The 26890-nt window shown below is 47.3% G+C and overlaps 1 protein-coding gene across 3 annotated transcripts in view; it reads right to left on the minus strand.

Moving 5' to 3' along the window:
* TFDP1 (transcription factor Dp-1) overlaps nucleotides 1-24551 on the minus strand; it is a 53707-nt gene extending 29156 nt beyond the window's left edge. The window contains exons 1-3 of one of the 3 annotated variants that reach the window (XM_066235740.1): nucleotides 24416-24551; nucleotides 23292-23367; nucleotides 1790-1856 (exon numbers count right to left, since the gene is read on the minus strand). In XM_066235740.1, coding sequence (XP_066091837.1) covers nucleotides 1790-1856; nucleotides 23292-23303 — 79 coding nt within the window. In that variant the 5' untranslated portion in view covers nucleotides 23304-23367; nucleotides 24416-24551. Of the gene's footprint in view, nucleotides 1-1789; nucleotides 1857-23291; nucleotides 23368-24095; nucleotides 24117-24259 lie in introns of those variants that run through there. The other 2 variants (XM_066235739.1, XM_066235741.1) reach the window with 2 other exon arrangements.
* Between the last annotated feature and the right edge of the window lie 2339 nt (nucleotides 24552-26890).

Consider the following 26890-nt stretch of genomic DNA (forward strand, 5'->3'; position numbering starts at 1 on the left):
GGCCTGAGGCCTGCAGCAAGAGCAGGGAGAGATAAGGTGACCCGTCGTCCTCCTTTAGGGAGGACAGGCCGTCTTCTGTAAGTTCCGTCCTCCCTTGGAAAGTGCCCTCCTACATGTCTTCCTTTTCGATATTGGAAGACTAATCCGTAAATGTCCGCATTCAATCGATGCAGTGTCGATCCACTGCGTGTGATTTGACATATTTGTATCTAAATGAGTACTTTTTTCTTACAATTATTATTAAAAATTAGTAGGTATGTAAGCATAATTACAATATAAAATATTATAAATGTTTTTATTATGCATTTACCATATTATAGTAGTTTATTATTGTTGCAATGAATAAAATGTTTCTTTTATTTATGATATTATTTTCTTCAGTTTATTTTTGTCCTCCTTTTTCATTGTAAAAAAGTTGGACACCTTAGGGAGAGCTCAGCTGAGCCCTGGACAGGATGAAGGCCCAGGGCACAGGCAGCCAGCACGTGGCCATGTGCATGAGGCTCTGCAAAGCCAGGGGAGCCTCCATGAGCACCTGAAGGTCAGTTCCAGTCCAACAGAGGGAAGGGGTGTGAGCCCACCAGCCCGCGACATGCCAGACTTGCTCAGCCACATGGGAACCTGGCTTCGCGGGGAAGGAGCAAGGATGGCTGGGTTCCTACCCAGCACTTACCAGTCATGGACGCACAGATGTGAAGGGGATGGAACACAGCAGGAATGCCAAGTGAGAGCCCCTGAGTTACAGTCGGCATTAAGAGATCACTTATTAGGGCCTCACTGTTGGAGTAAAAAGCTAATCTTACATAGGACAATTATGAGAAAAACCAGAACTAAGTAAACCTTAAACAGAACCTAAGCCCTAACATTGCACAAGGCCTCTTGGCACCCAGCCTGGCTGACACAGATAAAGTAGATACGACAGCTGGAACCACGCACATGGGACTTCATCTGTCCCTGCAAGCAATGTCTCCTTAAGACAAACCAGGCTCTCCGTCACCTTTTCTCTCAGCAACATTACAACAAGCTGCACTGAAATGGGCTTGCTCAAACTTGATATCAAAGCTCCACACCAACGCAGCTTTACAATCAGCCAAGCATCCCACGTCAATGCTTTAAAGGTGCGTATCTTTTTGATCCAGTAATTCCACATCTACGACTTGACCTAAGGAGGTAGCCAGCATGCTCAAATGCACGCTCTTGGGTGTTCACCACATGTCACTCTTAGGTGGGAAACTGCAAACTGTGGGAACCCCAGGAAGAAGTGGCTCTAACTGATCCTCCCTGAATTCCAGGGATGCAGAGAAATGCTGAGACCCAAAGAACTACCAAAAATACACACACGGCCTGCTGGCGTGGAGACTCTTGCTCACACACTGAGGTGTGCGCTGCACCATGAGCCTTTAGACTGGAGTTTGTTTCCTTCTGCTCCCGTGTCGTTGGCCACCCAGCAAGCACCTGGGAAGCACACCCACGGCCCTCAGCCCCCGCCAGGAGGTGGGTGGAATACAAGCGACCTGTGTTTTCTTCTTCACACTTTCCTACATTTCCTAAATTATTGCACAGAGCGTGGATTAACTCAGCCACTGATACAGTACGTGCGGATGGAGTGTATGACTGACTGAGTCCTGAATTCCGCGCCTCCCTCACCCACCGGGGGACTCCCAGGCAGGAGAGCTCTTCACGTGGGGCTTCCAGAGTTAACACAGGGCGTTCATACTGGAGAAATTCACGAATACCAAACTTAACACATTTATCAACAATCTCGCATCCCCAAAGTCGGCACCCTTACCTTTTCCAGGACTAAGGTTCTGGTCTATGAAGACCTTTAGTTCCCCGTTGGCTTCTATTAGACCGGCCTGCAGAAAACAACAGTCATAATAAATACAATAGCTAGCAGAGTGACAAAGTCAGCTGTTCACACACCATCCTTGTCAGAGGGTGGTGTAAAATAACACATGAAAAAGACAACCCGGTCACGGATATGCAAACTACAGAAAGCCACGGAGGAAAACACCCGGGTCCTCGGTGCAGTGAGCCACATGGGGCTGCCTCAGCCAGGCAGTTATTGATTTGGTCAGCATAAAAAAGATCCTTTGAAGATTTTAGCCTTTAAACCTGGCCCTTGAGCCTGGCCTGTGGTGGCGCAGTGGATTGAGCGCCGACCTGGAACATTCAGATTGCCAGTTTGAAACCATGAGCTTGCTCGGTCATGACGAGCAACCAATGAACAGCTAAAGTGAAGTATCTACTCTCTCCCCCCCCCAACCTCCTCTCTCTGTAAAGTTAATAAATAAAATCTTTAAAAATATATTTTTTTAAAGCTTAGCCCTTAAAAAAAAAAAAAAAAAAAAAAAAAAAGCTTAGCCCTTGAGATGATAATGAAATACTGTTTTTATTTATTAAACTGGCACATGTGTTTTAAAGGGTAATGTCCAAGGCTGGCAGAAGCGGCACTGCAGTGGAAGTAAAAATTCATTGGCTATCCTGAAAGCAAACCAGCGACTCGGCCTGAGAACAGAGCAAGGACCTCCGGGCTGGTCAGAGCCCCAAAATAAGACGGCTTCTCTTCATCGACCAGGTAGTCACCGAAGGTAGTTTTGAAGCAAACCTTGACAGCTGCATGCAGCTTTGGTTCAAATTTCCTGATGTAATACAACTGACTGCAAACTGTCAAAGACAAATGGTCATGACCAAAATAATTTATCTAGGTTCCCTGATCGTGATAACATTTTGCAAGTCCTTTCTGGAAGGAGAACCTTGGGAATATATGAACTACAAAGGGCATCTGGTCAGCCAGGCGGCAGGGTGCTATAGCAAAGCACAATTGTTTTTCAATATCTGAGCAGTTAAAAGATCTTATAGAGAAAAATACCAGAGCAGGACAGGTCAACTAGCTTCCACATACAACTAATCTAAACCGGTACTGGTTTAGTTCCAGTACTGGTTCACAGTGCTCTTAAATGCCCAGAGATACAGCACAACAGATTTTTCCCAAATAAAACCTGACTCCAAGCTTCCCCCCAGCCCCAACCCAGCAACCAATACATTCCTTTTAATTCTGCTCTCTGTGAAGGTGACAGAAATCATTTATGGGCTTGAAGACCACCCCAGACCAGACACACACTCCGCCTGCTCCGGGCGACGTGTGGGAGCAGACAGGACCCTCAGACATTTTTGCCTCCACCCCACCCAAAAGTGCATGGCACCCCGTGGGACTGCTCCCCTCGTGAACAGTGGCTGGTGCAGGGGGGACTTGGTGGTACTAGCATCACTAGGCAAAGCCCTGCCTCATCCCTTTAAGAACACTACACAAGAACCACACATTACAGAGTGGAATTCAGTAGAAAAACTGGTCAGGCTCAAACCCACACAAACTAATTCAGATGTTCATGGAAAGGTCATCAGCGTCGTCACCCAGAACCACGGCTTCAGCCTCCTTTCTCATAGTGGTGCTTCTCTAAAACACAGCCACCTTCATGGAGCATAAGCCCCAAAGGACAACTGAAAAATCTAATCAAGGCCTCGCTGGTTGACAATGGTGAAGTGTGGCAAGAATCAACTAGGTATAATAAGAAATTACTGTCATCCTTCTTGAAAAAAAACAAACCTTGCTATTGATTCGATTACTGTGTGGCCCACCATAAGACAATCACTAAGCCCTGACACCTGGCCTGTCGCCGGTAGAGAGGACTGCCTCCTCTCCACATCTGCTCTGTTTCATTCCCAGGACACCCTCTCGCTGGCTGTCCCCCTGGGTGTGATTGAAGTGCCAGCCTCCATCACCACTACCTGCAGGCCAGGGACAGAAGCACCAGCCCCAGCTCCTCACAGCTTCTACAAGAATTACCGCATGACCTGCAGACCTTTCACACGTCCACCCGAGGGTGACCGCCAGGACTAAGAAAGTTCTGAGAGCTCCGTGGCGCTGAACTGCCAGTGCTCAAGGCAGGAAGGTCCCAGGCCAGCTGCAGAGTGGTGACTCCTTCACATATCTGTCCACAATGATAGGGCTGGAGTAAACAAGGTTTATGAGGGGTGCAAACCAAGATACCTCCACCTGTGGCCCGTATCCAGCGGCCAAGCCACCTCAGCTCTGAGTCACCACTCTCCTTGGTACGGAGCCAGCACGCCTGGACTGCACTCTGCCCTGCTGGGCTTCTCCTCTCAGAATCTGAGGACTCCAGGCATTAAGAGTCTGGGTAGTGAATGAGGTCCCTGACCTGTCTCATCTCCACTAGTTCTTCAGAGAGTAGGAAAGTCCACGGCCGTGTAACACACCACACCATCAGGAACACAATTATCAGCATTGAGAATGTACTAAAATGAATCCCACTGTAGCTCTCCTTGGGATTTTCCAACATGAAGTCACTCTGACAGGTTTATGGTTAGTACAAAATTTCAATCACACAACCACAAACATCAAGCTAAAAAAACTATTTCGGTTAACCACTTGTTTTCTTCCTTACATCTCGTAGCCCAGAGGCTATCATCTTGCAGGTATTTGACAGCAACCATCAAAACACAGGCTATTTTTTATTCTTTAAAAGGCATTACTGAAATTGCAATTAATTTTAAGATAAGTGTACTGTACTAGACTTATTTTCCTATAAAATCTTTATACTTAAGATGCAAGCTCAGCTTCATGTAAGGAAACATCAAACTGCTAAATATACTTACATATAAACTAATAGCTAAGGCACTCATTTGCCCCTATCTAACCTTAATTTTTCTTAGAAAAACTATGTTCAGCCTTTTATGCTCGTATTTAATGAAAATAAGTTGATTATTCTTGTGTTAGCTAAAACTATCCTGTTGATAGTAGCAATAACAGTAAATCATGTTCCCAAAACTCATAATGCTGCTAGAAAAGTTGAACCAATTAAAGATGAAAACTATGCCTAACCAGGCGGTGGTGCAGTGGATACAGCGTCGGACTGAGATGCAGAGGACCCAGGTTCAAGACCCCGAGGTCACCAGCTTGAGCGCAGGCTCATCTGGTTTGAGCAAAAGCCCACCAGCTTAAACCCAAGGTCGCTGGCTCCAGCAAGGGGTTACTCGGTCTGCTGAAGGTCTGCAGTCAAGACACATATGAGAAAGCAATCAATGAACAACTAAGGTGTTGCAACACGCAATGAAAAACTAATGATTTATGCTTCTCATCTCTCTCCGTTCCTGTCTCCCGGTCCCTGTCTATCCCTCTCTCTGACTCACTCTCAGTCTCTGTAAAAAATAAATAAATAAAAATTAAAAAAATTAAAGATGAAAACTAAAAAAAAAAAAAAAAGAGTACAATTATTTTCTTACTTTAGAACAAACCTTACTAGTGTTTACCACGTTCCAGGCTTTAGAAATGCAACCCATTGTAATCCACAACAGTCCCTAGCCAGGCCTCCACTGATTCTCCCCCACATTATGAATCACCTCATTGGTCTCCTTCTTCCCACCTCGTCCTTCCTCTTTTTTTTTTTTTTTTTTTTTTTACAGGGACAGAGAGAGTCAGAGAGAGGGATAGATAGGGACAGACAGACGAGAACAGAGAGAGATGAGAAGCATCAATCATCAGTTTTTCATTGTGGCACCTTAGTTGTTCATTGATTGCTTTCTCCTATGTGCCTTGACCATGGGCCTTCAGCAGACCAAGTAACCCCTTGCTCGAGCCAGCGACCTTGGGTCCAAGCTGGTGAGTTTTTTGTTTTTTGCTCAAGCCAGATGAGCCCGTGCTCAAGCTGGGTCTCAAACCTGGGTCCTACGCATCCCAGTCCAACGCTCTATCCACTGCATCACCGCCTGGTCAGGCCCTTCTTCTTTTTAAAACACACTTGATTGCCTGACCAGGCGGTGGCACAGTGGATAGTGTTGGATTGGGATGTGGAGGACCCAGGTTTGAACCCCGAGGTCACTGGCTCAAGAGCAGGCTCATCTGGTTTGAGCAAGGCTCACCAACTTGAGCACAACGTCGCTGGCTCGAGCAAGGGGTCACTCGCTCTGCTGGAGCCCCCCCTCCATCAAAGCACATGTGAGAGAGCAATCAATGAACAACTAAGGTGCCACAACGAAGAACTGATGCTTCTCATCCCTCTCCCTTCCTGTCCCTATCTATCCCTCTCTCTGTCTCTGTCACAAAAAACAAAACAAACAAACAAAAAAAAAACCACTTGATCAGGACTGCCTCTCTGCACCACAGGAAAAGGTGCAAAATCTGCAGCAAGACAGAGACTCAAAGACCAAGGCTGCCTGCCCACCACGCCCTTTTAGAAGGCAGCCAAAAAGATGAAGCCTCAGTACTGGACAGCAGGGCACAGCTCAGAGAGGTGAAGGAAGGTGGTCTGAGCTGGTTATTTACATGGGACGGGTCCCAGGGAGAAGGGGAGAGGTCAGCTGCTGGTGAGAGACCAGCAGGGTTACACATAAATCAGAACCAAATGTCCGCTCGGCGCCCCAGTTCTCACTGCCCTCCTCCAGGTACAGCGCGTGCTTCCCGCTGCCTCCCGACTCTAGTCCTCTCTGCGCATTTTCTAATTTACTATCCAGGTTACTCGTTCATTTCCTATTGCCTCTCTTTCCACTAGACTGTAAGAACTAGGGCCTGTAAGAGCATGACGTTTGCATGGAAAGAAAGCCACGGCAGCAAGGACCCCACAGCCCAGACTGAGAGGGCCCAGCAGCCGGGAGGAGAGGCTGGCCCCTTGAAGGGCCTCACAGTCAGCACTTTTGGTGTCAGGGCCATCTGGAGACTGAATCTGCAAAGGCCAGGTTAGGTCTCAAGAGACTGAGACTTCTATCTCCCTATCATTCTGTCTCTTTCCATCCCCGTGTCTCTCTCTCTGATGTGAACTACCCGGTGAAAAGGCCCACGTGCCCAGGAACAGAGGGCAACCTCCAGTCAACAACCTTCCATGGACCAAACCCTACCAACAACCAGGGAAGCGAGCTGAGACACAGCCCCTCCTCCCAGGACCCTCAGGCTCCAGCCCCTGTGGGTGTTGAGCAGGCAGACCAGCACAGCTGCAGCCAGACTCCCGACCCCAGCAACTGTGGGGTAACAATGTTGTAGTTCCAGGTTGCTACATGTTGGGCAACTGTTACAGAACCGACAGAGGAGAGGGACAAAGGTGCTGGAGACCACCCAGCTCTCTCTCCCAAACTCTGTTTGTGTGCAGCCTGTTGCCTGCATCAGCCACCTACTGCGATTTTCTCTTTGCCATACAGAGAGCACAACGCAAAAAAAGATCTGAGTTAAGAGCTAAGGTTCATCACTTAAAAAAATAGATTCTGTCCTTGGCCAGGTAGCTCAGATGGTTAGAGCATCGTCCCAATACACCAAGCTTGCAGGTTCAATCCCAGTCAAGGCATACAAGAATCAACCAACAAATGCATAAACAAGTGGAACAAAAAAATCAATTTTTAAAAATGTTTTCAGATTCCAAGTGGATGAAAGAATAAAATGGAAAAAAATAAAGCTAAAAATGCTGTTTCTGGCAATGGCCAATAGGAGCTTCAGCTCAACGCTCCTGCCAAAAACAATACAAAACAAATGAAAACAAGTATCTTTATTTACATCTATACTTTATTTACAAGATCAGAGTACTCCTATACCAGCACAGGGGACCGAACAGTCGACGTCTCTGAGCCAGCACCACCACCCGGAAGACATCGTCACAAGCGCCAACCCCACAAGCCTATTTCTACCAGTTCTGCTCACCGTAAAGGCATGTACTGGAAGCAACTAAATGCCCATCCGCAGGATCAAAGAGGGCACCTCTGAACAAAATACCATGATAGATATTGATACAAAGTTTACAAATTTTGAGACAAATGGGGAAATTCAAACACTAGGTATCTGGCAATACTAATGAATTACTGGTTGCTGTTTTGGGTATGTGTAAAGAGTTCTCATCATTGAGAGACACATATTGGAACAGCGGTTCTCAACCTTTCTAATGCCGTGACCCCGCAATACAGTTCCTCATGTTGCGGTGACCCCAAACCAAAAAATAATTTTGGTGGCTACTTCATAACTGTAATTTTGCTACAGTTATGATTCAGAATGTAAATACCTGATATGCATTATGTATTTTCCGATGGCGACCTACAGGTTGAGAACCGCTGTACTAGAATATTTAATGAAATGACCTCATGTTTGTAATCGGCTTCTAATCACCCAAGGGAGAAGAATGGCCTGACGAGGTGTGGCGCAGTGGATAGAGTGTCGCACTGGGATGCGGAAGACCCAGGTTCGAGGCCCCGAGGTCACCGGTTTGAGCGCAGGCTCATCTGGCTTGAGCAAAAAGCTCACCAGCTTGGACCCAAGGTTACTCGCTCGAGCAAGGGGTTACTCGGTCTGCTGAAGGCCCGTGGTCAGTCAAGGCACATATGAGAGGGCAATCAATGAACTAACATGTCGCAATGAAAAACTGATGATTGATGCTTCTCATCTCCCTTCGTTCCTGTCTGTCTGTCCCTATCTATCCCTCTCTCTGACTCTCTGTCCCTGTAAAATAATAATAAAAAAATAATAAAAGAATGAATGAATAAGATGGCTGGGAACTGAGGTGGTGACAGGAAGCAGGTGGTTACCATCACATTCTCTCTACTCCTGTGTAAGTTTGAAACATTCCACAAGTTTTTATTTATTATTATCTATGTTTATATTTACCAACATGAAAAAGTCCGGGACAACCTGTGGAATAAAATAGCAGGGGACAAAGTGTGTGAGTTCACTTATGTAAAACTGTATAATACATGTGCACATTTAAATACACACATTTAGGGAGTTAGCCCTCAAAATAATCACCAAAATGTAAGTCAGCCTGGACTACGGTTTTCTGATTTTTAATTTGTAAATAAACTCTAAATAACAGGTCCTCAAATAATGACATTTCATTCAATGTTGTTTTGTTATAACATTGGTGAGAGGCCGCTGTAGGGACTTAACTGTTCTGTATATAGACTGGCCGACAGTAAAATTGGTTTATACATCAGTTTCACTTAAAGTTGCAGAACCTATCAACAACATTAAGTAAGGAGTATTTCTATAACTAAATAAAGCAGAAGACTATTGTCATTTTCTAACAAAGGATGCGGAGTTGCCAGGACAAGATCTAAGGATGCTGAGGGAGAGATGGGGGTGGAGGCTGACAGCCATCAGTCCGAGGTCAGGATCCCCCAGGGCATCTATGGAAAAGAAACCTAGAGAGTGGTAAGAGCCAATGGGCCAGAGGCCCACACACAGAGAGCTGACAGAAAAACGGAAGGTCACAGAGAGCTGGCCCTGAGGCACAGGCAGGACTGACTCAGCTGGGGAGAAAAGCAATAGCATGAAGAAATAACCAGGCAAATGCCAATCCTTCCCCCACAAGAAACCCATGTCCTCAGGAGAAAATCTCAAGTCCACCAGTAAAGGAAGGGAGAGGAAGGGGTTAAGTTTACACATTTCAGCATTCAAAGGAAAGGAAGAGAACAGGTGTGACAGACTGGGGGTGGAGGGCCTGTGGTAGGGGGGGTTTTGGTGCCAGGAAAGGGGGGGGGTGAGACTGCCGGGATGTCTGAAATTCCACTGAGACCCTGAGTTCTCTGCCAAGGGGCCATGACATCAGCAATGAACACACAAGCTCCAGGGGCTACTGTTCTCCATCAGCAAAGCTGGGGCTCAGATGGACAGCCGAGGTTAACTCTAGGTTTTTATAGTTGGATTTGGAACTCTCCAGACTCTTCCGGCTCTGGAATGCTAAGATTCTTCAGTTCCTCTGCAGGAGCGCCTCCTCTGGCCTCCCGCCTCCGCCATCCCACCTCTTCAGAATGAAGTATAAATGAGCATTTCCACCCAACTCCTGCCCACCAAGCTGGACCTGAAGGTCGGTCGGATGCTGAATCATTTCAACCACCATCCTCCACCCCGCTCCAAAAGGCAGTGTGGGAGCTGCCTCCCGCTCCCGCGGAAACGGGCGGCTCCGCGTGTCTCCTGGACTCGGTGTCCCTCACTCCCCAGTTACAATCCTTCCTAGAAAGAAGCAGGCGGAGCCTCTGCATCTGCTCTTCTGATCCATCATGTGTCCTTCAGTCATCATCGTAACTCTCACTTTTCTGCCAGAAAAATATTAAATTTATTCTAGAACAGGCACAAATGCAAAACTGCCTGGAAGAAAACGTAACAGGGTTCCAAACCATTTTTAACTATCTGCTTATGCCCCGCTTTCCGGCGTCTGTGTGGCAGATCTGCACTGCGTCAGCTCTGTACAGCACGGACTGCGCTCTCTCACCTGCGGCCCAGCAGAAAGACTGTGCACCAGGGCCTGACAGGGACACGCAACAGCAGGCTAGGATCTGATGATCAGGACGTCGCTCCCCAATGGAACACTCTTTCTTATTCTTTATGGCAAAGGCCGAACCAGTAAGATGGCTGCACCGAGCCCTTCTAACAGGGCCCATGCTGCCTAACTGTTCCATGTCTGCCTTCCTACCGGCTGTGCCCTATCCACAGCCCCTGGAGGGGAAGGAAGCCCCAGTGTCAGAGGCGCTGTCCACCCAACCCATTCCAGCAGGCCCCGCCCCAGGGCGAGTCCCTGCTGCCCGTAAGGCGTGGCATTTCTATGAATCTAGCCAAGGCAAGCTGCAGGTGGATGGGCCAGAGAAAGACTAAGAGGCAAGAGCAGGACCAAACAGGCCATAGTACCCAGTGGTGAAGCAGTGTCCCCTTTGTGTCCTGTGAGCCCCCCACACCTCATCTCTGGCAGCCTGCCTACTTCCCTCCCCAGTTCAGGCCCTAACAAGGAGCTGATCTCCTGTCACACTAGAAGTAGGGTCTACCCCCAGAGCTCTGATTTGATTAAATATTCATGGCCAAGAAACATGCTTCAGAGGCCCAGGCCTATGATGAACCCCAAACTTCTTTAGAAACCATCCAAGAGTAGCCAGGATGAAGCCAAGCATGTGATGCGTTTGGTCCTTTAATCTTTGCTTCCCTGAGAGAAAAGTAAGCTTGTTACCTCACTTTATAGATGAGTCGCCAAGCCCTGGAGAAGATTCTGCCTGAGGTCACACTGCCAGGAAGCGGCAGGGCCAGGACTCAGAACGAGGCAGCGTCGGTCCACTCGGAGTCACTGCCCGTGTCCTGAGGTAGAAATCGTTTCCAGAGCACGCATGGTCCTATGGCTTTGCATGCATTTGGGCTCACCCCACTCAGACAGCAACACAACCAGCACGGGAAACATTTTCTGCTCATCTAGTATATTTATTTTACTAGCTAATTAAAAAAAATAAAACAGTTCACTAATCCAACTTCTCTACTAGAAAAGTTATTGCAGAGTACTTTTTATCCCTTTTCACAAAGTACCCAACTTTTTTTTTTTTAATTCTTTTAAAGACTTCATTTATTTTAGAGAGGAGAGAGGGAGAGAAAGAGAGAGAAGAAGGAGGGGCAGGAAGCATCAACTCCCATATGTGCCATGACCAGGCAAGCCCAGGGTTTCAAATCAGCGCCCTCAGCATTCCAGGTCAATGCTTGATCCACTGCGCCACCACAGGTCAGGCTCAACTTTCTTTTTAACAAAGACCAAATCACCTCAGGCCAGGAGCTTAAACAAGGATCAGTGCTCCATGACAACCCTCAGGGAAGGCTTCCCAAGCCTGGTGGGCCCCGGGTCTGATGGCTGCATGGGGTCTAGGTGAGCAGATGGCAGGGGATGAATAGCTGTGACAAGAAGGGGAAGGAATGCTCAAAAGTACAGATTAGGCCTGACCAGGCAATGGCGCAGTGGATAGAGCATTGGACTGGGATGCAGAAAACCCAGGTTCAAGACCCCGAGGTCACCAGCTTGAGCGTGGGCTCATCTGGTTTGAGTAAAGCTCACCAGCTTGGACCGAAGGTTGCTGGCTCGACTAAGGGGTTACTCTGTCTGCTGTAGCCCCCCCCCCCCGGTCAAGGCACATATGAGAAAGCAATCAATGAACAACTAAGGTCGCAACAAAAAACTAATGATTGATACTTCTCATCTCTCTCCGTTTCTGTCTGTCCCTCTCTCTGTAAAAAAAAAAAAAAAAAAAAAAAAAAAAAAAAAAGTACAGATTAGGCAGGATTTCTAGGACGATGGTCCACACACTGTCCGTACCTCATACCAACAAAGGCCTATGAGGTGGGGCTGACAGAGCCACCATCATTGCATGGCAGGTCGGGGCCTCCAGTCATAAGAAACCCTCCCCCACACTGACTCCTTATCCTTTCCATCCCCAAAGTAATATTTGGTCGTGCAGCTTCCACAGGAGCCACAACACAGTTGTTAAGAAGGGGTTATATCCATGGGAAGAAGGCACCTCTGGTAGTCTCCACATCCGGCCTAGAAGTGGTCTGCAACACCTAAGTCTACAGATAGGATGTCAAAGCTCTCCAGAGTTACAAAACCCCATGACATTAATTTTGTAACTTCCCTCCTACCCAAGCTGTGAGCTCCCACGTGCGCGCGCACGCGCGCGCGTGTGTGTATGTTGGAGGAAGGGCACATCAAGGCATCATAAAAGAGGATGACATAACCAGATATTTCATAGCCATCTTAACTCATAGGCTACTTATTTGGATAATATTAAGGCAAACATTTCTCTTTTTTGCTGCATATCATTTTAAACAAGGTATCTAAATTTTTTTTTAAAAAGACAGATTTTCAAAAGAAGTGCTAAAGTTATAGTAACCTCCAAGAATAAATAACTTCTTTATCTGAATTCATCTAAAAGTACACCAGACCAAAGAAAAGAGTGGCTTTATAACTGATCCCCAAACTCAGCCACAAGACAAAGACAGAAGTTGAACTCTTCCATAAATATCTCCCTCTTCATCCCTCTTCCCTGCAAAATAGAACTTAGGTTCTATCAATATAGGTGGCACAAGATAGTCTCACTCAAACCCTGATTTTTCTGAAAAGCAAATAAAACAGAAAAATAAGACCCATCCTAGGTAGTCTGTCATTAATATTTTTAAACAAAGGAAGTAAGCCTGACCTGTGGTGGCGCAGTGGATAAAGCGTCGACCTGGAAATGCTAAGGTCACCTGTTCGAAACCCTGGGCTTGCCTGGTCAAGGCACATATGGGAGTTGATGCTTCCAGCTCCTCCCCCCTTATCTCTCTCTCCTCTGTCTCTCTCTCCCTCTCTCTCTCCTCTCTAAAATGAATAAATAAAAAAAAAAATTACAACCTTACCTGTTTAAACAAAGGAAGTAAGATATTATACAACAGCTAATAAAGATCTGATGGGCTATACTTATGCTATGCTGTCATCATTTGTCCAAGAAGCTACAAGAATACAGACTAGACTACTCATGTGAACTTGGGCCTCAAAGATAGTCACACTAGAGACGAACGAACATATATTAATCACTCAAGTAAAGGAAAAACATTTAAACTACCAAAATACTATCCGTATTTAATGTTAAAATCCAAGGTGTAGAACTGTGGTGGCGCAGTGGATAAAGCGTCAATCTGGAAACGCTGAGGTTGCCGGTTCAAAACCCTGGGCTTGTCTGGTCAAGGCACATATGGGAGTTGATGCTTCTTGCTCCTCCCCCTTCTCTCTTTCTCTCCCCTCTCTAATAATGAATAAATAAAATCTTTTAAAAATTTTTTTAAAAAATCCAAGGTGTATTCTCCATAGGTTTATATTGAAGTGATTTTATATTTACAACTCTTACTGTAGGACAAAAGCAAACTAATGTTAACACTTCACTGTGAAATGATGAACAAATGTTTAATATCCTTAATTTATAAGACTGGGTGCCAATCAACATGAAATAAACAGCTGGAAAAAAAAAAAAGAGCCTGACCAGGAGGTGGCGCAGTGGATAGAGCGTCGGACTGGGATGTGGAAGGACCCAGGTTCAAGACCCCGAGGTCACCAGTTTGAGCGCGGGTTCATCTGGTTTGAGCAAAGCTCACCAGCGTGGACCCAAGGTCGCTGGCTTGAGCAAGGGGTTACTCGGTCTGCTAAAGGCCCACGGTCAAGGCACATATGAGAAAGCAATCAATGAACAACTAAGGTGTTGCAACAAAAAACTGATAATTGATGCTTCTCATCTCTCTCTGTTCCTGTCTATCTGTCCCTATCTATCCCTCTCTCTGACTCTCTCTGTCTCTGTAAAAAAACAAAACAAAAAAAAACAGATCTGTTTCCGTCTCATGTCTCTCTGTCTCTCCCCCCACCCTACTTCCTCTAAAATCAATAAATAAATTAAAAAAAAAAAATGAGCACAGGATATGTTCACCCATTCCCAGTAAAACAATGTTTTAAAAGGAAAATATTCAACTTCTAAATCAGAAAGTACAAACTAGCACAAAATGCCATTTAAAATTTCATCTATCAAATGGAGCAAGTTTGGTGGGTTTTTTAATTATCGTTATTGAATGTTGAAAGTGGAACGTTAAAATGGGCTCTCATCTACAATCTGATGGAAGTAAAAACTGGTACAATCATTTTGGAAAGTGACCTGATAACCTCTGAGAGATATAATGTGTGTGCGTGCTGTGTGGCACATCCTCTCATGCCCACATACATCCAGGCACACTCATGCCTACCCAGCACGGCCACATGCATCCATGCAGAATTACACTTCCAAGAATTTATTCTCAAATATCATCGTGGATTTGGCAAATTTGAGATTTAACTGGATACTACTGGCATCCCCAACGCTGGGCTCTGGGGATTTAAGGAACATCCAGCATGCAACAGGGGTTTGTCAAACTAATTGATATTCATTCTCTTATAAGATGTTTATATAGCTTTCAGGACTCTCTCAGATAACCTGCACATCTATGCTCCAAAAAGTTCAGCAGCATCACTCAGCTGTGTTCATCTCTAAAAACCCATTTATGCCGGTTATATTTTAATTAAAAGCTGGAAAAGATGGCATCAGTGTCTTTACATGTCTTTTATGTTCTCCAGCCATTTCACAGAAGTCAAAATGGTATTATGGTTACGGGTTAGGCAAGAGACTCAAATCAGCGGACCCATTCACCTAAAAAGGGCTTTCACTCTATATCCAAAGGAATGGGGAGTGAAATTTATTTGTTTGAATTCAAAATGATGTGTTAAGATATGCATCGTTCTTATCATTTCCCATATTAGCTCACTTTTTCAATAACTGACTACAATTTCCTAATGTGTCAAATAAACATACAGCTGCTAATAATATGGTTTAAAAAAAATGACTGACTTGGAGAAATACTAATACATTAAAAACCAGATTAAAAATGGAACGTACAGTACATTTACATCTTTGTAAAACATGCCTTTATTATATATGACTAAATAAATATCCAATAGTATATTATGGGAATATACTACAAAGCCCCAACAATTCATCTCTTACATTGGCTGACGATATATATATATATTTTTTTTTCCTGGAACTCTCTAAGTTTTATACAATTAACATTAATTTTAAAAAACAGAAGTAATAGTACTTGATTTTTTTCAGTACTTCAAACTTTTTACTTGTGGAAATACTACTAAATGGACAATTGATTATGTCAGAAATGCTTGTTGGTGTTAATAGGACTGTCATTCATTCAAGACAAAACTCCCAGTTGATGTTGAGGATAGACTGTAGTCACACAGAACAGCCTGAGAATGACAAATTCCTCCGCAGAATGAAACCGGGAAGAAGCCCAGCACCCCTGTTACCTGTTACCTGGGCAGGGGAGGCACAGGGCAGAGCTGAGCTGGGGGCTGTGGAAACGCTGGGCTCTGGAAACTATCTGATTTTTCTGACTTACAGGCATAATTGCATTCTTGGTTATTGCCTAGCAGAGATGTTCACTCTGTCTCCTTTTCTTAGGCCCAGGGTGATGTGATGTCATGTAAGGGGACACCAGGGTGTACAGTTCAAGCATGTGTGTTAAGGAGTGCTGCATTTTAGGCCCTGGCCGGTTGGCTCAGTGGTAGAGTATTGGCCTAGTGTGTGGAAACCCAGGTTGAATTCCCAGTCAGGGCACACGGGAGGAGTTCCCATCTGCTTCTCCACCCCTCCCCCTCTCCTTTCTCTCTGTCTCTCTCTTCCTCTCCCAGAGCCAAGGCTCCATTGGAGCAGTTGGTCCAGGCGCTGAGGACGGCTCCGTGGCCTCCGCCTCAGGCGCTAGAATGGCTCTGGTCGCAACGGAGCAGCTGCCCAGATGAGCAGAGCATCATCCCCTGGGTGGGCATGGCAGGTGGATCGTGGTCGGGCACATGCGGGAGTCTGTCTGCCTCCCCGCTTCTCACTTAGAAAACATACAAGAAATAAAAATAAAAAAGGGAGGTGCTGCATTTTAGAACCTGAGGATACATAGTGGTCTCATGCCATCAAAGTGGTTTCGATGAAACTGGATCATGTAAAGACCAGATTTTGACAAACAGGGTCCTAAGTTCAAACAACAGACTCTAACAGGAAGAGGTAAACACAACTCTTCATTCTGGAGTCTCCAAATCATCTGCAGTAGATCTGAATAGCACTCGTGAACTGTGCAACAACTCAGAAGTCACAGTGGGCCTCCAAATGCAAGTTCTTATGTAGTCAGCTCTGCAGGAATCACAGTCAATCAGGAAATATTTGCTGACGACCAAACCCTTTCCAGGCCTGATGCCACATAGACAGAGCATCCATACTCTTTATGGCTGATGTTCTAATGATAATCATCTGAGGTAGAAGGTGCCTGGGGGTGAGTCCCACCTCTAGTTCAGCCAATGCCAACACCCCACACCCCAGATGACATACATCCCAGAGGTCTCATGTCCTCAGCAAGGACCCACAGGGTTGGGATACGTACAGGCCCTGTGCCATCACTGACCCATCCTTGCTTGCGCCTCCCTACAAATCCAGTCCCTCCTAAAGTAGTATGAAACGACAGGCAAGAGAAGCCAGGTATCAATACAAATGAGAATCTTCTAATTGTTCTACACTGAAAAATAATATAGCTTGATGAGGTGGTGACGCAGTCGACAGAGCATAGGCCTGGGATGCTCAGGACCCAGGTTAGAAACCCTGAAGTTGCTGGCTTGAGCATGGGATCATAGACATGACCCCACGGTCTATGGCGTTAGCCCAAAGGTTGCTGGCTTAAACAAAGGGTTACTGGCTCAGCTAGCGCTCCCCGGTCCAGGCACGTATGAGAAAGCAATCAATGAACACCTAAAGTGCCGCAGCAGTGAGTTGATGCTTCTCATCTCTCTCCCTTCCTGCCTGTCTGTCAATGTCTATCCCTCTCTATCACTAAAAAAAGGAAAAAGAATATAACTTATTAACTACAAAGAAAGAAGAGCTCTTTGAAAACGTGATTATGTGAAGAAAACGTCATCTAAAAGTTATTCTGCAAATTAGGCTGTTGCAACAATACCACAGGAGAATTTCCTAATTGTTTCACAACTAGCTCTGAAGATCATTTTTTATACACCAAAAGCACACAGCTTAAAAAAAGTAGATGACATGAGGGGAAAAGCTATCCCCTTTATCTTTTCAATTTCATGCCAGGTGTTTGTATAATACCTCTTTTAAAGCAAGATATTTCAGGGCAACACTTTTAAGTGAGAGGCAGGGAGGCAGAGACAGACTCCTGCATGGACCCACCTGGTGCTCCTACTAGGATCCACCCAGTAAGCCCCTACCAGGCGATACTCTGCCCAGATGGGCCACAGATCCATTGCTTAGCAACCAAGCTATTTTAGCACCTGAAGCAAGGCCATGGAGCCATCCTCAGTGCCGGGGGCAACTTTGCTGGAACCATTAGAGCCACTGGTGCAGGAGGGGAAGGGGGGGAGAAGATGGTTGCTGGTTGCTTCTCCTGTGTGCCCTAACCAGAAATTGAACCTTAGACTTCCACACACAAGGCTGACACTCTACCACTGAGCAAACTGGCCAGTGCTAGGGCAATAATTTTAATTAAGCTATAACTTTCTGCTTTTTAATACCATCTAGAGTTCTCCATTTTCATTTCACATAGGAAAAAAATTAACTCTGAAACATAAAAAACTTGTTGCAAAAATAAGCACACTACCATGGAGTTCTTTTCTATTTAAACCTAAGTGGTTCAGGCTACATTTACTACCCTCTTAATCTCAAATGTGAAGTTGTTTCTTTATGAGGGCAGGCAAAAGAAAAGGCTGTGACAACTGAATTAGCATCTGTCCCCAGAAGTCACTTCACCAAAGACTGGAGGAAACAGCAGGTTATTGCTATACCAGGTTCATTTCTTCAGCCCTGAGTTTCATCATTGAGGTCTAGGTCTGTAAAACGACACTCAGGACATGTATTTTTAGATAAGCTCATTAGTCTCCTATTGGTATTAAACCAGGCCTCATTACAGCATCCTGTAAAAGCTTAGCTAGGATGCATTTTTCTTTGGTCTCCAGCTCTCAATACTATTTAGGGATTTTCTCCCATAACACAAGTGGACTTACAGAACAGCTTTCAAAACTGATGCCCACGAACTCTGAATAAAAACTTAGACAGCCACCATCTCTGCTGGGAGCTGTCCAGCACTGCCCCCACCCCAAGATCATATCGGGATCTGAAGTATCTTCGTCTCCCAGGAGGTCATCAGACCAAGTGGTCCTGGCTAATGGCCTGGGTCAGGACTCACCAGCCACACCAGGCTCCTCCTCAGCTCTTACCAGAAGTATGGAGGGGCAGGGCCCAGGAATACCTACCAGAGTCTGAACCCACCACTCAACATCTTCTGGCAAAAGCAACCCGATAATTTTAAAATTCAACCGTCTAGCTTCCTGTTCTTCACAAACCTTCACGATACTGGACAAGGACGAGAACACGATCTTCCCAGGGGGGATGGAGGTGACACTGCTTCTTCTCTTCCTCCTCCTGCTCCCCGGGGCCATGAGGAACTTCTGAGACTGGGAGCTGGAGACACAGTCTCTGCGTGTGACCCTCTCTGGGTCACACTCCGTCACCCACTGCCCCTCCCAGCTCCAGGGCTAAAAGAATAATAGCTGCTATGCAGGCCCTTAACCTTATAACTAAAGTTTTCCAAATGCTAGTAGCATCAAATTGCTCATGGGGAGCTGCAGATTAGAAAAAGATGGTGGGCAAGGAGGGCAGCCTGGGCAAGGACACATGTGCTCACACACACACACACACAGGTGCACACACACACAGGTGTACACACATGAAGACGTCAGATGCCTTCCACTTTCTACTTCACATAACTACAGTCTTTCATACAAAAATTTAACAATTATAATGTTTTTATTTCCTATAAATTTACTTTTACCTTAGAAGCCTTTCTCAGTGCTGAAAACGTGTTTCTATTCTCAATAAGGAAAACCTTCCCAATCATGACCTGTGTTCATGGAACCTGTGTTCAGCACAAAATAAAATTCACTGATACCTAGTTTGATAAATCAATAAACAATAAACTATTTTTTCACCTATGAGGGTGACAAGACCCCATGATGGAAAGAACAGGCCCACGGCTGCAGGAGCACGGATCCATGCATTTCCAGGACAGCCACTGAAATGCATGCTCCATACCCTTTGACCCACCTACATTTTCTGTACAGAAATTGTAGAAAAACATTCCAAGATGCACATCTAAGGATGGTCCCCTGAGCTTCAGGTGTGAGAACAAAGGGAGAGCCTGCACAGGGTCAGTGAATCCCGACGCACACGCACGCACGCACACGCACACGCACACATCATGAGAGCCGCCAGGTCCCATGAGAGCAATGATGGAAGACGCTGGACAGTTTAATGACTGAATCAGTAGTTGTCTCCCAGGGTGTCAGCAAATACAAGGAGGGCTGGTCTTGTAGCCATCTTGGGCCTGGAGGAGGAACTGCTGTCACTGTGTAGGCAAGTGCCCTCAGCAAGGAAATTCTAGCCCCAAATTCCAATAGCAGCCAATAATTCTCTTACATTAAATTTCTGGAACTAATCCTCAAAACTGTCGCTAGTGGCCACTTGTGTGAGTGACCGCGCGTGGGGCCCTCATAACCTCCACCTGTGCTCTGTGCCACTGCCTTTTTCCTTCTCTGCTTCCTCCTTCTTCACAGTGCATAGGAATAGTGCATGTCAACTTCTACCATTTGAATTCTTCCCCTAAGCATATACCAACTTAATGCAAGTAAATGAATGTGAAAGGCAAGAGCAAAGGCTCCGACTGCCTGCAGCCCACTCCCGGGTTTGCCTCCCAAACCAGGCCGGCTGGCTTCCCTGACACTGGCAGGAGTGGGCATCCTGGGTCCCCGAGGAGCCTGGGCTTCCACCCTCTCACCACACCTCCCCAGGAGCCGTCTCTACCTTTTCTGCCTGGCCAGAGGAAAACCAGAGAAGAGGACAGGCGGAGACTCACCCTGAGGGCACCTCATGGCGCCCCCCTCATTCCTACCATTTTAAACACACATCCCAGCACATCTCTAGCTGAAGAGACACACTTTTAAAATGAAATGTTAAACTATTAATCACCAAGAAATCAGGCTTATTTTCATATACTGCTAGAAAATGTGAGTTGTTTTTCAAACAAAGGAATTACAGTGTTTTGTCTAGGTATCTTTTTTAAAAATACACAAATACTTGTGTTCTAGAAACAAAAGACGTTTACAGCTGATGTCCGAGCACACAATGGAGCCCCAGTTCCATGCTCTTCTATGATCCCCAAACACCTCCTTGGCTCTCTCCCTCATCCTGACTTCAGTGAAGATGGCACTGCTTCCTCGAGAAGCCCCTAACCCCCGCCCCACCACTCGTCAGCTGTATCCCTCGAACTGCGAGCTTCATGGGAGCTCACCGTTGGGCACAGGCACTCAAAAAAGAGCAACGATGGATGCACGAACAAAGGAGTGCAGGTCATCATTATTTCAGGCGTTTCCAGCTCTATCCCACACACCCAGAACTGAGGCAGAGGCCGTGCGCAGGAACCAGCGGGCCTGGCTTACACAGAGTTCTAATCTGGGTGCACTCACAACAGGCCAGGTGGAAAGCTTCAAGTCTTTTCAGAAGACTAGATGACATAGACCCCCTCAGACCGAAGACACTGTTTGGTGGGTTAGCCTGCAGCAGCCGTCCGTGCCCAGACAACTGCCCACCGGACCGCATGTAGTCCAGCTCACCTGTCAGGTCAGTCACTGCTGGCCCCTGACCTGCTGGCCCTCCCCAAGCCCTGTCCAGTCCAGCCCACCTCCCCTAGCCCTCAAGGGTGGCTCCTGCCCTTTAAAACCCACCCACGCCCACTGCCCCCGCACCCCGTCAATGGGCTCCCTCCTGTCCGCCCCGAAACCAGTGCTGGCTGCACCCCTGAAACCTGCTGGGTGCCAGGCCTCCACTGGAGGGAGGAAGCTGCCACACCATTCCCCTTATCCTCCTCACCAAAATCTGCATTGGTTCCCTAAGTCTGTTCTCCACTGCGACCCCTAAGACCTAACTCCAGCCCCCTCTAGTTTCTCTGGACCCCAACAGCCTTCTACGGAGCCCCCAGAGCTCTGCAAAGCTGGGGTCCGGGCGAACCTCCTGCAACCTGAGGGGCTTGGCTCCCACCTATGCCTATGGGCTTTCGTCTTACACCTACCAAAACCTGAAGGGCCACTGTTTAAATTAACTACTACTACCTTTCCCTCTAATATGGCTGCCAGAGTAATCATTCCAAACTCCAGTGTCACTTCCCTACTTAAATGAGGTAGCTGAAGAAAAAGCCAAAGTAAAGTACATGCCCTTCCTGGACCACAGTCCCCATTTCCAGCCTGGTCCGTCAGCCCTGGGGAAGCATGGTTCCAGCCACTCCTGACGGCACCCCGCTTTCAGGACAGGTAAGGCCACTTCACCTCTGCTTCCCCTCATGCTGCTTCTCAGCCTCAACTACCACCCCATTATCATCACAGTGCCCATAACTGATATCCTCTCCAGGGGAACCACCCACCACCCAGCCACTAGGCGGCCCTCAGCTTCCCTGCACTGTGCAGGGGCTGCTTCTTGGAAAGTGAACACTGTCGGAAAACGCTGTTTATGAGTCGGTCCTTCTCCCTGCAACCAGATGGCAGGGGCCACGACTATCCCTTTGTACCCCCCAGAGGACAACAGGGAATCAAAGAGAGCCCCTCAAACAACGAATCTCCCCTAGTCAGTTAATAAAGAAAAGCAAATAAACTCAGTTCCCTGAAACACAGGACACCAGAGCTGCACTCTTAACAGAGGCACTGGGGCCCAACAGTTCCCTCTTAAAGACATCTAGTGAACCTGTTACTTAAGCATGTACTAACCTGTCTTGCCTCTTTGAGAATACTCTGACAAAGGCAGATAGAGATGATAAAATTCAACCAAACATGATAACTTAAAACACCACACAGGATGTAACTGTGTTCAATCGCATTCTCCACCAAATCAAACCCTGCGTTAGAAAACAGCAGCAAAATGTGAATATGTGCCCAACTTGGTGAGACTTTTTAGAAACTATTAAAACCTTTGAGATGATGAAAAAGCATAATGCCTATTATTTGGTTCCATAGATATGGACACATTTTTACTTTCTCTAGTTGTGTGTCAAGGTAGACATAGTTTTTCTCAGCTGTATTTCTAACTCTGTGTAAACAATAAATAAATAAACAGCCTCTTCTCATAATGTGATAGAACAATGCATTCTAAGAAACACTCAAGGCCGGAACTGGGGTTTCAGTGGCTTTAACTGATATTTCCAAGGATAATAAGAACTCCATAACCAATAAAATATACTACATACACTTTTAGACCTAAAGCCTGTTTCTTGGAACAAGTTAAAAATCTACTGTTCCATGACAAATACAAAGCAAGCTAAAGTAGGATTTTTTTACCACATTTTATTAATCGCCAAATTTCATTTTTCTGAGGAAAAAAAAGTGGCCAAAACTAGTGCTTAGCACTTCATTGATCAAAGCTGAATTAACTTCCTACTCTCCATAAACAGGTGCTTAATGTCATTCTGCACAGGAATAGTCGCCCCTGGTCCCAACCCTCCACCTCACTGAACTCAAAGTCGCCTTCAACAATGATATTCAAAATTAGAAGTTAATACAGTCTGAAAAAATGAAGAAAAAGTCAGTGATATTATTTAAGCCTCATGCAACGTCTGTCATCGTGCTCATGACTGCAAAACCCAGGTGTAGAAGCAAATCACACGTCTCTGTAAAAGCTATTAGATTTCTTCCATCTTTTTGCCTTTATCCTGTGTAATTTGCTTTAAAAGTCTAGTAATAAACAGTACTGTAGTTTGTGTTGTCGTTCTGAAATAAAGTGGGGAAACCATAAAAAATGTAGTGCTAGGCAAACATCTGGCTGTAAAACCAAGCAGATATACTTACATCTTTTGCCATGTTACCAGATCCGTGAAATCAATGCTATTAAATGTTCACCCTCCAGAGAAGAAAAATGATTTTTCTGGTAAGAGGGAAGGAAAAACAAGAAATGAGTAAGAATGAAAAAAGAAGTTAATAAAATATCACCATTTTCCCCAATCATGCGGGTATCCATCATCATTCTGACGTCCCTCCAGGTAGCAGGCTCTATCCTTTCTAAACCCACACTTTACCCTCAAAGCGCAGCTGGCAAAAACCCCCATAACTGGAATTTTAAAAGATCTCAACAAATGGCAATGCATCCAACACCAGCATGCCCAGTCCCGCTCCCTGCAGACCCCTATCCTCCCCGACTCCTACACAAAGACTCGGCACCGGGTCGGGCCTGGCACCCAGCCTTGCGCCCGCGCACCCAGGGCGCAACTGGGGACCCCTGGCCACCGTCTGGGCGCAGCCGCGGTGTTCCTGCGCAAAAGCGCACCCAAGGAGCGCCCGGGTCCCCCTGGCTGGCTCCCCTCGCCCACTCGGCGGGCCGGTAACTCTGACAGGTGGGCTTCCGGGGTCGGGCCTCCGGCCTGTCACTAGGCCGCGGCCGCCTCGCCGCGAGCGCCTCCCGCGCGCCGGAACCGGCAGTCGAGCAGGCCAAGTCAGGGTCAGCGCCGCCCCCACGCACCCCGGGCCCCCAGACCCTGCTTGCTAAGGCCGACCCCGATCTCCGCCAGGTGCAGATGCCGGCGCTGCTGCTCCGCCTGAAGGCCACCTGCAGGCCCCGTCGGGCACCCAGGACCCCCGACCCCATGGCCGGGTCACCTGGGAACCCCCGACGGCGGCGTCCGGACCGGGGACGGGAGGCCGGAGAGCCGGGAGAGGCGCGCACACGCGGCGGGGAAGGAAGACGGGAGACCGGTGGGCGCCCCGCGTGTACGCGCCCCTCCCGGGGACCCTGGCCCTCGCCGACCCCCTGCCCGCCGCACCTGGCTGGCAGTCGGCGCGCGGACACGCGGGGACGGACACGAGGGCGCGGGCACGGATACGCGGGCTCGGACACGCGGACACGGGCACGCGGGCGGTCCCGGCGCGCACTCCGGCCCCGGGGTCCTGCCCTGCAAGGCGCCGGGCGCGGGGCTCACCCTGCCGAGCGGGCGTCGGGCGGCGTGACGTGCGCGGCGCGGTGACGTGGGCGGTGGCCCCGGCTCCCGCAACGCGCCTGCGCGCGTTTTCGCGCCTTCAGCTCCCTCCTCCTCCTCCTCCTCTTCGTCCTCCTCCCGCCTGGCCTCCCGCGCTCTGCTCTGAGGGGGATGGGCTGCGCTTGCGCGTGTGCGTGTGCGTGCGCGCCGACAGGGCATGGAGACTCAAGGACTAGTGTCGGGATGCGGCGGTGTGCGTGGGGGGAGCGGAACCAGTGGGGTATACACAAGTGCGCACGCAGATGACAGGGGTCCAGGGGGGTGTGCACATGTGCGCACATGGAGGACAGGGGCCGGGGGTCTGTGTGCATTTGTGTGCACAGGGGCCGATGTATACACTTGTGCGCACACGGGAAACGGATAGGGGGTATGTGTGCACATGCAGGAGAGGAGCCTGGAGTGTATGCACATGTGCTTACAAGAGGAGAGGGGCCTCGTGAGTGCACCTATGAGTATGCACACACGAATGAGAGTGGGAGGCTGGCTGTGTGTACACGTGTGTGTGCACAGAGAGGAAAGGGGTCAGCTGCGTGCATGTATGTGCACATGGGTGTTTGCAGGAGAGGGTGCACACAGGCAGAAGAGCTGTTTTTTGTAGGCACAGGTGTTTATATGCACACACCAGAAGGGGGCTCGTGTGTGCACCTGCAGGTGTGCACACCAGGAGGAAAGACTGGATGTGTGAACTCGTGGAGGAGAGGTCAGGTGTGTGCACGAAGGAGTGTAGATGCACTTGAGAAAGGCAGGCTGCGATGTGTACTTTGTCGTGTTTGGTTGTGTTCTTATGTATGTGCACAAGAAGGAGTGGAGAGCCACTTGAGTGCAGATGCACGGAAGAGACGAGATGGGTGCCCATGCAGCATGGAAGGCCCTGTCCACCGTGTGCTCTCTTGCCCTGCCTGGCCCTCAGCCTCCATGCCCAGGCACAGCTCTGGCCTAGATTCCACACATCCTCTGGAGGGAAACCAGGCAGCCAGTTTGCTCCTTATGTGTGGGACTGGTAGGTCCTGAGCCCTGGTGATATGCACCCTGCAACAACCCACCATCACCAGGGCAAGGACATTGCCCCCCTGGGGGGCTGGAGACCCAGCAGAGGGAAGGTTGGGCCTGGGCCAGGGAGTCCAAAGTTCAAGGCTGCATCAGGGGTGGTGTGCAGTGAGCTCAGGCATAATTAACATCTCAGGACTTAAGCCCAGAGCAAAGGCCTCTGCACTGTATGGGCAACATGTTACTGCATTACACCCCACCTAGTGTGGTTTCACAATTTAACCATTTTTATGCTGATCACTCCCACTCCTGCTTCTAGATTAAGGCACCACTTAAACTGTTAACACCTTAATTAGCATTGGTTTCTTGAAGGCAACAAAACTCTTCACATTCTTTCTGCTGATTAGTACACAGTGGACACTTAAAGAAACATGGGTGGTGGGATGACAGGGGTGAATAAAAAGGGCTTACAAAGGCATACTGCAGGCAGAACACCTCATTTCTCTGCTGGTGAAATGTATACAACTCTTGACCCATTAGCAGGTTCCCATGATATCTGAACCTGCATTCCTCCGTTTTGTGCCTCAAGTGGTCATAGGTTCCTAGTTCAATTTTTCTTTCACAGGGATTCTTTGTGTGGAGTTTTGTTTTGTTTTTTCACTGTATTTGAATATTCACAAAACCCATAGCAGCCCAAAGCCCCTCCCCCCCCCCTTCACATCCTTGGACCCAAATGCATAGGGCAGCAAGCTAGGAGCTCAGAGTCAGAAAGAAATGGAGGATCAAAATATAGAATCTTAAACCTCTCCCTATGGATTCAAGATTCCAATAACTAGACAATATTTATACTCGATAATACCTCTAATTGTCCAAAACCAAATCTGCACAAATCTCACTGTAGTGGAACATTCTGAACTCTCAAAAGCTCTATGGGGTTCTGGTTTATCTGGAAAGGGGCAAAAAGTTGTTCTTTTTGTCCTCTCAGTAGTCAGATATCCCACAAAACCCAGTTTCTGTGTTAAAGGTAACAGAATTCTCTCCAAATATTGTTAACCGATGCTTTGCCTTGAAATCTAATAGATTGGATTGCGGAAATGCTGCTTTCTCGATGAGGAATAGTCCCTTAAGGTGTTCATCTAATCCTTCCATCTCCAATCTATCTCGGTGGGGGGAGGGGAGAGGTTCAGGGAGCATGACTTAGTGATACTTTCAATTGGGTGTTGACTTGATCTACTCCCAGTGGCTGGCTATATCATTGTCCAGGAGACCACATAAAAATGATTCTGTTCCATGTTTTGTTAAAAGAAAGTGATCAGGCCCTTCTCAGGAAAAAATCCTCATCTCCCAAAAGCTCCCTCTTATTATTTTTTTTTTTTTGCTTTTTTTTCTCTTTTTGTGTGTCTGCTCTATTGAGTCTTAGAGCTGATCCAA

The sequence above is a fragment of the Saccopteryx bilineata genome, chromosome 6 (assembly GCF_036850765.1).
Source record: "Saccopteryx bilineata isolate mSacBil1 chromosome 6, mSacBil1_pri_phased_curated, whole genome shotgun sequence".
Classification (NCBI taxonomy): Eukaryota; Metazoa; Chordata; class Mammalia; order Chiroptera; family Emballonuridae; genus Saccopteryx; species Saccopteryx bilineata.